At 40.8% G+C, this 11,091-nt stretch overlaps 1 protein-coding gene across 3 annotated transcripts in view; it reads left to right on the top strand.

The window, feature by feature from the left end:
- The first annotated feature begins 568 nt into the window (after positions 1-568).
- The window catches only part of plekhg4b (pleckstrin homology domain containing, family G (with RhoGef domain) member 4B), a 29,820-nt gene continuing 19,297 nt past the window's right edge, over positions 569-11,091 (top strand). For 2 of the 3 annotated variants that reach the window (XM_084942953.1, XM_084942951.1), the window contains exons 1-2: positions 569-681; positions 10,664-10,861. In XM_084942953.1, the coding sequence (XP_084799079.1) occupies positions 604-681; positions 10,664-10,861 (276 nt within the window). In that variant the 5' untranslated portion in view covers positions 569-603. Of the gene's footprint in view, positions 682-5,456; positions 5,714-10,663; positions 10,862-11,091 lie in introns of those variants that run through there. The other variant, XM_084942952.1, reaches the window with a different exon arrangement.

Genomic DNA, 11,091 nt, shown 5'->3' with positions numbered 1-11,091 from the left:
GCTCAAGTAATCCATATAACAATGCAGGCTGACATCTGTTGCCATCAAAAGGACTGGAGGCAGTTTGCACTCTGGCTGCATTATCTCTTTAGATCAGCAGGTCGGCAGTGCTGTTGATCTCTTCATTGGGACATTCACCTTTAACCCTTTATTTTAAACACTTTAGATTAGAGGTTTCCCGGGGTTTACATATGATCAGAGCCTTTTAAGTGGGTGGGAAATGTGACAAAAGGAGTGTCTGATTTAAGGAAACGTACACAATAATATCACAAAAACAAAAATTAAAAGTATGGCATGAAAGACGGGCATCGGAAAGCACAGGTAGAGTATATTTATCTAGACGTTGTTAACATGCCAGACCAGTTCCTGTGCATTCCCCTCACAGTGTACACACAGGAGGGAGATGGGTGTAGATAAAACGAATGGGTTACGCCCCGCTGAGGAATTGGGATGCCTGGGAGAGGGGGTGGAGCTGGGAAACTCTCTGCCTGGCTAACCTTAATATTGTGATTCTCTTCAGCCAACAAAACCGTGCATTTGATGTAACGTGTCAGGTTCCTCTGGGACTTGGGGGCTGGTCCTCACCTCTGGTTAGACAGCCAGATGCCAGCTCCTCAGAGTCCACAGAGCCAGAAACACCCACATGTGTTGTTGGACTTTAAGGGCAGAGAGCAAAAGAAGGTAAGTCCTGGTTTTTGTGGTGGATTTTTAGCATTAGGATTCAGTGTTGGGTTTACGAGTATATTTGTGTTTGTAAGTACTGACTGCTGTCCAATCTCTGAGGCATATGATGCAATTTCTTCAAAAGACAAGTTAAATAAGTTAAAGTTTGTCATTGTTATTCCTCAACCAGTATTTTAGATAGAGGACAGGCAGTTAATGGTGATTAATTCTATATTTAATGTTTCATATTAAATCTTTTTGACTCCATCAGTGGCACTAATTAGTTCATGTTGTCTTACTTGCAAACAGAGACAAACAGAAAGTCGGTGAAATCAGTAGGCAGTATGGATTTTATTTAGTCAATGTACTGTTTAGCATTGTATATGCTACAAGAGTTTAAACAGTACATTGACAAATAAAGAATCTCAATCTTAATGTCAAGTTGTTGAGGGAAGTCTTTGTTTTCTTGGTCTACCAGACTAACAAGTAGCTGTGATTTAACAACAGGGATTACTTTATGTACCATTATTGCTTGCCGTACTGTATTTATTGTCCTCAGTACATTCAGTCTGGCTTAGTCTGTCTGCCTTGGCTCCTTGATGGTTTGAACTGTGGGAGCTGTTGCTGTAACTCGACCTTGCCTCCTCCAGCCACCTGTGCTCGCATACTCAGGGAAAACACTGGCTTTTGTGTTGGAGTGAGACGTCCGCACAGCAGGGGGCTAAGGTACATTAGGGGGCTATGACAGGTGGCATACTCTCTTAATGTTTACTCTCAGTAAAGAGCACGAATATGGTGGGGATGTCGGCGCAACAGCTGCACCACACTGCCTTAAAGGTGGCGGTAAATCTTGATCCTAACTACGACATCAGCGGAATACAGCATTTATACAGGAGGTCTGAGGTTTTTAATGGGCATTTAAGATGCATGCTGACTTTGGTCTCGGTCTACATGCACTCTGGCATGGCAGAGGAAGCTGGGGGTTGGCCTGGCAGTGTGACTGTTTGTATAGCTATGTGCATTTGTATACAGAGGTAGTCAATCTGAAATGTCCAGCAGCCCAGTTGAGTCTATCTGCGAGAAGGGGAACGATTCAGTTCAGAGTTCCCGGGAACTGGAACAGTTTGAGAAAGGAGCAAAGGGGGCAATAGCTCAGGGTCTGTGAGGCTGGATGGTGATGTGATGTGAGTTCTCAAGGTTGTGTGAGGCGGACAGACGGAGACTGATGACTCATTCACTTTGTCCTCTACATTTCCTGAATTCAAAAGCAGATCTGTAAGTATGAAACTTAATACAAAATGCTGTTGTGTTTCTGGATTGTTTTTGTGTAACACTGAGACTTTTGCTGCAAGCAAGGGCTTTGGGCTAACAGTAACACACTAAGGCTGAGGCTGCAAAGACCAATCGATCAGCCAGTTGACTGGAAGGAGCTGATACGAATGTCGACTTTATAATAAAAATGTTCAGTTATGACAGAAGATTTACTGCTTTTCTTAAATAATCTTAAATTGTTGTAGAATGAATAAACAAGATATTAGCAGATATCAAATCACTGCTATTTGGCATTTTGAGAAGTTTAATAAACTCTGAGCTGTTTCAAAGATCTGCATTATTTTAAACTGATGCTGTGTGTTATGCTGTTGTAAAGATGTGTTGCCACAGTTGTTGCCGTCCTGACTTTATGAGGATGGAAAAAGGGTGAAGTTTTAAGATTTCATGACAGCTGTTGGTGGCCTGTGTGGTTTTGGTATGAAGTGAGGTAGGACCAAGGTGTCACATTCCACAGTTTGGTGTGTGTGTGTGTCTCTGTGTGTGCGATTTCATTACAATGACCGCTCGTCTATCAGCAACAGGGCATGCACTTGAGTTACTTTTGACTTTTGCCTTATGTCGAGCGTTTGGAGTGTGCACTTTGCCTGTGTGTGTTTATGCTCATCTAATGCAGAGCCATGAAAATATTTCAATCTTTATCCAAACATCTTCTGCGTTCACCCTCCCCTTAAATCTGTCTTCTGTTTTCATCTTTTCAAAAACTGTAAGATATGATGATGAAAAATGATGAAACTCCAGCTCTTGTGTCATCTGACTAATTTGCTCCCTTGATAGGTTTATCTGATTGCGTACCAACCCCTGGGACTGACCATATCTGCCTTTTCAGATCACATAAATGTAGTTTACCAGAAGCCTGCGTAAATAAGGCTATTTTAAAACCTGATGGTTGCCCACGGAAAAACAACAGGAAAAGTTTTATTTATGTAGTTGTGCAAACATGCACTACTGTCTCGAACTTAACTGCTATCTTGATGTGAATCAAAACACTGTACATACAACTAGAGCTCACAGATGGATGTGTTCTTGTCTTTAGAACAAGGTCATCAGCACTGTGGAATAAATCACCCTGCATGTAAATATACATTTTGGCTGTAGAGTGCATTTTATTTTTTTATTGCAGTGCAGCAGGGCTGCATTGATGTCTTAATTCCTTTTTTTGTTGCCACAGTTGAGACATTTTTCCACAATCCCAAAAAGGATATGTATGAATGCAGAATGTAGACAGATGAAGTCTTCTCTATCGCATAATAAAAGACCTATAAAACTGTATGTATAAAAGTTAGTTTCCAGGTCTCAAAAACGAAGCGAGTGGAAAGGTGCATTAAACATGTATTATTCTTAAGGGCCAGCAGGGGGAGACTCTCCAAAAGGGCTGCAAAAAGACATCCTATTGCGCTGAAGTCTATGAAAAAGGATGCTATGTCTCACTTTATTTATGACCTCAGTACACAGTTTCATGACAAATTTATAGTGTCACTCACTATTTTCAAATCCTAATGAGCGCAACCTGATATTCATTTCCCTTTTTTCTTAGACCTTCTTAACCACGTATCCAAATCAGCATCCTGAGCTCGGGGCTGGAGCTTATTCCAGCTCATTTTGTAAACAGTATCCCTATGTAGAGTAAAAATACGACAAAGCAGGATGAGGTGCGTGTAGTAGAAATACTACTAAAGTGTCTGTATGCAGCCTGTTTCATATTGTGTGAATCCCTGTATTTGTACACCATGGAAATTCTGATCTGCTGGAGCCATAAAAAGATTAGAGCTGCTGACTACTCCACTGCCAGTTTTATAAAAAGAAATTAAACCAAATTTAATGTCACTCAGTGCTGAAAATCTAATAAACGTGTTTTAGAGACACAAACACAGTGGACACCTGTCAAGGCAGCTTTGAATTAACTTGAATTTACTACTTTTGTAGCTAAACAATGTTTCTTTTTTGTAAACATGTAGTGTGTATATATATATATATATATATATATATATATATATATATATATATATATATATACATATAACTTCACCTACTTTGTTGCCTATGTGAAGCAACTTTAACTCAATGGGATAACTATGAATTAAAAAGAAGGAAAACGACAAAAATGGAGAGACATAAAAGAAGAAAATCTGTACTCTGACCTGCTGAAACCAGCCCAGTGGAAAGGCAAGGCAGCAGAAATTATAGGTTAAGTCCAAGCACACACACTCCGAGTAGGAGAGAGAGGAGTGTGTATTTGCAGAGTGCATATGTGAGGTATGTCTTCTTCTGCTTACACAGAAGATTATACAGTAGCTATAAGACTACGACTAAATGTAGACCGAGTGCATAACAGTATCTGCTCTCTTTGTTTCATTTCCCAGAAATGCACTACACCAAAGTATAAATGTCTCTGAGTATCACTGTCAATATGAGAGTAATCGTGTGTGTGTGTGTTTGAGTGTGCCCACACTGAGTGCGAGACTCCAGTCAGTCAGTGTGTGTCTTTTTGTGCCTCTCAGGTCATTGTGATGTCTGCCTTTAATGACATCTGATGAGACTCCAGTGCCTCTCTCTCTAAAAATAAAGCAAACTCAATTACCCGTCGTCACTACCTTCCCTGTTTGCACAGACTGACCTAATGTGATCTTTTTCACACAGAGTGTGTATTCTTACAGAGCATGTCGTTCCTCCGAACAAGGACTTCCTGTGTTTAGGAAAAAATGGGAAGGAGCTACCATTCACAGCTAGCAAACATGTCATTTTGTTGCATTCCTCATGTAAAAATATGCTCACCTCTGATGCTTGTGTGTCAAAGAGAGGGATATTTTTGCAGTGCTTGTCACAATTCCTCAATTTGGAATCAGGTAAAACCTATTTTAATAATTCAAAACATTTTTAGAGTCATTATAAAGAAGTTATATCTGGCTTCTGTAGCGGGAGGATGTCTCCATATGTCATTGGTTTGTGAGTCAGTTAAAGGATAGGGCAGTCCCCTGACAATATTTAAGAGGAATGCCATTGTAATGAGTGACCTGAGCCAACCAATCCTATGCTGATGTCTTCCTTTCTTTTTTCTTTTGAAAAGCAGCAGAATAAGCTGAAACCCTAGTCCATTTGTATTGTCAGGACAAAGAGAGACCATTGTGGGCAAGAGGGGTAGAGGGGAGCTGGTGGAGGTAGGGGTGTAGAGGGTCAGGGAGGGCAGAGAGGAGTTAGTCAACGTCTGATGCCTGCTGGGTGGAGTGCTGGGGCTCACGGGAGTCGGGGTGTGCGGGTCAGGTAGTGTGTATGTGTCTTTTTTCTTTTTTTCCCCGTCTTTTTTTTTATGAATGATGAGCTTGAAGTTGCAGGAGTGTGCATTTGTCCAGCTGGATGGAGCTTCATTAGAAAAGCAAGCAGCAGGGCGGGGGAGGTTATGTTGGAGGAAGGGAGGGTGAGTGACGGGGGAGCCAGCGCACTGCCTCTCTCACGCTCTGAAGTTTAGTCTACTCCAGCTACAGACACCACAGCATAGAGAAAAGGAGAGAGACAGGGGAGAGAAATGGTGCCGGACCCACTGATACCACAGCAATGACTTACTACACTCACAGTGTGGATTACAAAAGTCTTTCACCTGGAGTTTGGAGACACGTGATTTATTGAATTTTGGAATTGTTTCTCTGGTGGCTAAATGCTTCCTTTGGGCAAAATGCACTCCAGAGCAAAATCACGGAGCTGTGACAACTACCTGTGTATAAAGGTACGAGCTTGAGATGTGTTTAATTACAGGATTTCGGTGACTCTCTGGAAGTTTTTGCACATGCTTGAACTTTTTTTTGCCTTTTTTTCCCAGCCACTTTATTGCGTGTGTGTTTCTGTATTATGGCGGTAGATGTTTTTGATGTCACTGTTCAGAGATGGCTGATATTTTGACTTGTCGCTGTGTAGTCAAAACACAGCAGGAAGCTTTTCATGCATGCATTGTGTTAGAAGAAAAGGGAGGACGACACGAACGATGATCGGGATTATGTTATTGCTCAATATGCACATATATCCAGCGGCTCATTTCTCCTTTAAGGGAATATAACATGGACTTGTTTGTTTGTAGCGCTCTCTTCACTTTAAAGGGTGATGAATTCCTTTTGCACGGCCTGTCTGTATCATTACTTTTGTTGTGCAGTTGTAAAAGATGAGCGTTTTAGATTTATTTCTGCACTAGTTATAAATCGTGTGTGTGTTGATGATGATTAGAAATTAGAAACGTGGACTTTTATCTGTAGGGGGAAAAAGAGAAAGCAAGATATGATAAACAGACTATTATTTCTGGGAGTCACTGAGATACACAAGTTTGTATCCTCTCTGATATCTTTATCAACCTCCCACTTATAATGGAATGCACCCACTCTATATTTACCCTGCAGAGGTATCAACAGACTTTGTCAGGCTCCTTTGTCTCTGTTGTCACTACTTATCACTGCTCTGATTGGCTGAAGGACCTCCATTCACTATTTTGTCTTCCTTAATGAGTTTTATTGAATTGAACATAATATTTAAATGTGTGAGATTCAGTGTTTCATACACACTGGCAGAACAACAAGCCTGTCGGTGCTGTTTACATCCTGAAGCAAAGTCATTAGTCGCTTTCCGGTGGTATAAAGTGAGTCTTTTCCATAAACACTGTGGGAATATGTGAAAATTACTCTTTAATCCATCAGTAGTGGTAGTTTTTGTCAGTCTTATTAAAATTTTTTTTAAATAAATCAAAATAATACGACTTACTGACCCAGATTAAAAAATATGTTGATTGTAATCTGACAGAAACACCCCTACTTTCTTTACTGTAAAAGTAGTACTTTTGGCTGTGGGCATGTGGGTGGTCCAGTTTATCGCCTCACCTCTCACACCTATCTGTGTTCATCACAATCCTTTTGTCTCGCCGGGTTATCTGCTAAGATAACAACGCTACAATTTACAGCAACAGCTAATCTTCTTACGGACCACAGCATTAGTATGATGATGCTTTTATTTCTCGAAGCGTGTGCTGTGTCTTGTACAGAGAGCGTGGCGTTTGTGTGTACAGTTTGATGTGTAATTACATGTCTTAAGCTCCTCGTTAAGGGCCGTATTTCAAACTAACAGCGATCTCAAGTAACCTCATTGACTTTGTTATGGCTCCTTGACATAATCAGAAACTGTGGCTTTTAAATGTATTCAGAGTACAGCGTGCACCTTTTGTCTGACCACACATCCCAGCATCTCTCCTCTTACTGTCGTTCTCTCATGAGATAGGATTTCTATTGGTACAGATCAAAAGCTGAAACTTACTGCGGGCTTAATGGGGAGGTCTCACTAGACTCTTTTGTTGGCATCCTGGCACCTGGCAGCGGGGCAGGTCTGAGCAACCTGTGGCCTTTGTCGTCCCGCTGCCTTTGAGGCTGTTAGCAGGTTGGTTAGCGAGCAGCCTCTGTGGGGGCTCCAGGGCTCTCCTGTTACACTCCCCTGGTGGCTTCATGCTCCACTGGAGTCCTGGCAGGCAGCGTCTTTTGTGTCCCTGACCCACTAAATGTGTCAGTGACCACCTCGTGTTTGCTTCTGTGTCTCTCACTTTTTCTTTTGGTTTTGATACACTTCTTTCCTTATTTGCCCGACTTTTCAGTCTTGACACATGATTTCATTAAGCGTTGCAATAGAGGAATCACCAACTAATCAAGCATTTCACCACCATCCGTGTATCTTTAACTTTATAAAAAGTGGAGGGGGGTTAACAAAACAGAAAAGGTCAAACGTAACCAGGATCAATCCTCTGGGTTTGCTTTTTTCATCAAGAGACAAAACCCTTTAATGTTTAACCATCCCATTTGCTCTGATCACCTTTTTGACAGCTTGTTTACTGATGGCACAGACAAAAGTGTCCCACCTTGAGCTTTAAAGCCATTAATTACCACCTCAGTCTGCCATCAAACAAGCAGCCCATTAGAAAGATCAGGCATCAGAGAGGTTGGGACTTCCCAATTTGCTCCTGTCCTGCCTGAAGCTCTGAAGCTAGACATACACAGCTATATACACTGCATTCCTGTGTGGCTCAGAGCGGATGGGAGGCTCAGCGCTGGTGGTTAAACTTGGTCACTCTGCTGAGACGTGCAAATATATCTCGTGCTAGACAGGTGACACTTAATGAAAAGCTTCCATTTTTTTCATGCCAGTGGGAAGTTCTGTGTCTCTTACCTTAGGTAGGATTTTATTTACACGTGTCACTACTCTGAGTGTAAACAATGGATTACCCATCTGTTGTTATTTTTAGTGCGGGTTTTTTGTATCCATACTGTAGCACTGGATTACATAGACAGCCACTCCTGCGCAACACGATGTCTAGCCTTTGAATCGTAATGTTGGCTAATTGTTCTTCAAAACACTGCGTCTGTCACTACCCTTGTTTTTCTGCCTTAGGAACCTGAATTGAAACTTGCTGGTGTGTCCGAACTATGCGGCCGAGGCTTTCCTCCCATTGTTAGCTCTCCTCCAATAAAACACCATGTTACTCCTCTCCTCCTGAGCGCAACAGTGACTAATGCCCAGAAACGTTTTTGTCTCGCTAAAGCAAGCTGACTGCTAATGGAAGTGGGTGTTTTGTTTCATGCCACCGACACTGTACTGCACATACCACTTAGAGAGGCGGAGTGCACAATGAGCGCCTTGTAGTAGAGTCGTGGCATGTGTACGAATGCGCTCAACTGTACTCACGCTCCTCTAATTGATGGTGCTGCACTGCTTAGATCAACAAGACAGATCCTACAAAGGGTGAAACATGGGCTGTCTGACCACCAAAACTCAATAGAGTAAAGTCGATCTCTTGATTTGTTGGCAGCTTCTATTTACATGCAAATGTTGCATAGAGATTCAACTGAAAGTAGCAAAATGCATCGAGGAGCTGCATATTAAAGCCCTGTGTTGGTCAACATCTTGCAAAGTGGTAACACTTTATTATACAGCCCCCTACTGAGGGTGTAATTCGCCTGTAACTAACTGGAATTTCAATGTATTTTACTTGTAATTACAGTGTAGTTATATACTTACAGCTAGGTACTTTAGAATAAAGGCATAAAAAGGCAGGTCTTTGCAGGAAAAAATAATTATACTATAACTAAATTGTGTCATTAGAAATTGTGTTAGTAAATTTAAATTAATGTATAAGTAATTTTACATCATGAGTAATTTTAAGAGTAATTTCCTTTTTTTTTTTTTTACATCTTTTTTTAATATCATCATTTAATATTCATTATGTCAATGTGCCTGATGGATTTTATTTCCCCACTTTATAGGGTCAATTCTTTGGTGTTCAATTTTGATTGAATTAATTCTAATTGTATATTTCTATTTATTTATTCGAGTCTTTGTTCCATCATATAAATGCATTTTTGTTTTAATTTACTCATTTTGAAAGTTATATTTGAACAGTGATTGTAAAAGGAGAAAAAAAGAGTAAACTTAAGTAAATAAATTTACTTTACTGTATATACTTAGGTCTATAATTTGTTTCTTTTAAGTTTAAAAGGGAGAACGGTACTTATAATATTTATATTGTTAAAAAAACATAACTTTTATATATAAATGTGTACCTACCTTTAAATATTTGTTGGTAAACATTAGAATTTCAAATAAGTTCATACAGGAATATTATACCCTTAGTCGTGGGCTGTCTTATAAAGAGTCACCCAAAGTTGTTATATGTGAGACATTTCCTGACATTGCTATTTATCTATGCGCTTATCATGAGAGACAGATGTCTCTATTCCACGGCTGTGTTCCATTCAGGAAGGACACATACTGGAGTGATGTTTGGCCTTGGCACCGACAGAACAGAGGAAGGTCATAGCTTGAACCATGACTCCGGCTACTACTACAGGTCATCCTCATTCAGATCTGTTGTAATCCCAAATATCCTGTCCTCATCATCAGTCAAACTGTGTTGGACATGCAGTTTGGGGGACCAATGGCGGTGGCCCGGGTCATGTAGGGGTCAGATCATACTATGTGGCAACACGGATGCTGTTGGAAGGTCATGTTCCACCGTCCTGATCGCAACTGGAGTCCAGTTTGGACTTTCCAGTTTGCCTGTTTGTGTTAGCTGAAGGTGACGTCATGGTAACCAGGTGTTTCCCCTCTGCCGGGATGCCTGATATTCCCTGTCATGTTCAAACTTCCTGACAGTCTGGCTAAATGGGATCCTGCATGCATATGTCTATCTAGTTATATATTTGTATACTGTGCACAGATAGCTTTTATTTGATTGTCGTTGCATGCATTGCGTTTCAAGAAATTCATTACAAGTTGTCTGTACTAGGAGTTGCTAACCTGTGACTCCAAGAAACATCTTACTATGAAATGTTTGTCTCTTCTCCTTTTCTTGTAAAATCCAGGAAACTTCAAAAATCTGAAAACTCCTTTACACAGCACTGAGGCTATAAGTAGACGTATTTGAATTGTAAAAAGTACTGGCAAGGGGATGGCACACACACTCGCGCACGCACACACAAACAAAATTGTCAGACTGTTGCTTTTATTCAATTCTTGCTTTTACAACTGGAAAAGGAAAAATTGGCAATTCATTAAAAGAAAAATCTCAAAATCTCCATATCAAAAAGACTGGAAGCCACTTATTTAGACTCGCATCTGCTTATATGTTAATGTACCCGTCTCTTGTTTTTCTCAGGACGCTGAGTCTTTGGACAACTGTATCCAGAGCACTTTGTCTGCCCTGTACCGTCCCTTCAGTGCCACTGCTGTCACCGTCCTCTGGCAGCTGTTCAGCGTGGTGGAGAGGCAATATCGTGGAGACGGACTCCGCTGCCTCATCGACTTCTTGCTTCCTGCCAAGAGGATCCTACAGATCATACAGAAAGAAACCTGTGTGAGTGCTTGATAGTAATGGTATCTGAGGTTAAATTGAGGAAACCAAGAATGTCTGTATTTTTTTATATGTCTGTTTTTTTTTTGATAGAAATATAGAGAGAGGACATGGGGATTTAAGAAAAGAAACCAAAACTATCTCACTGTCTGGAAAGAGATAAACAACTAGAAGTTAAACTGTGAACAGTTCTGCTGAGTGTGAATATTTTTCCTGAGTGGGAAAAGTGAGAC

The sequence above is a fragment of the Perissodus microlepis genome, chromosome 11, assembly GCF_051167445.1.
Source record: "Perissodus microlepis isolate ML-2025 ecotype Zambia chromosome 11, ASM5116744v1, whole genome shotgun sequence".
NCBI classification, from domain to species: Eukaryota; Metazoa; Chordata; class Actinopteri; order Cichliformes; family Cichlidae; genus Perissodus; species Perissodus microlepis.
This window is presented reverse-complemented; position numbering and strand designations above follow the sequence as displayed.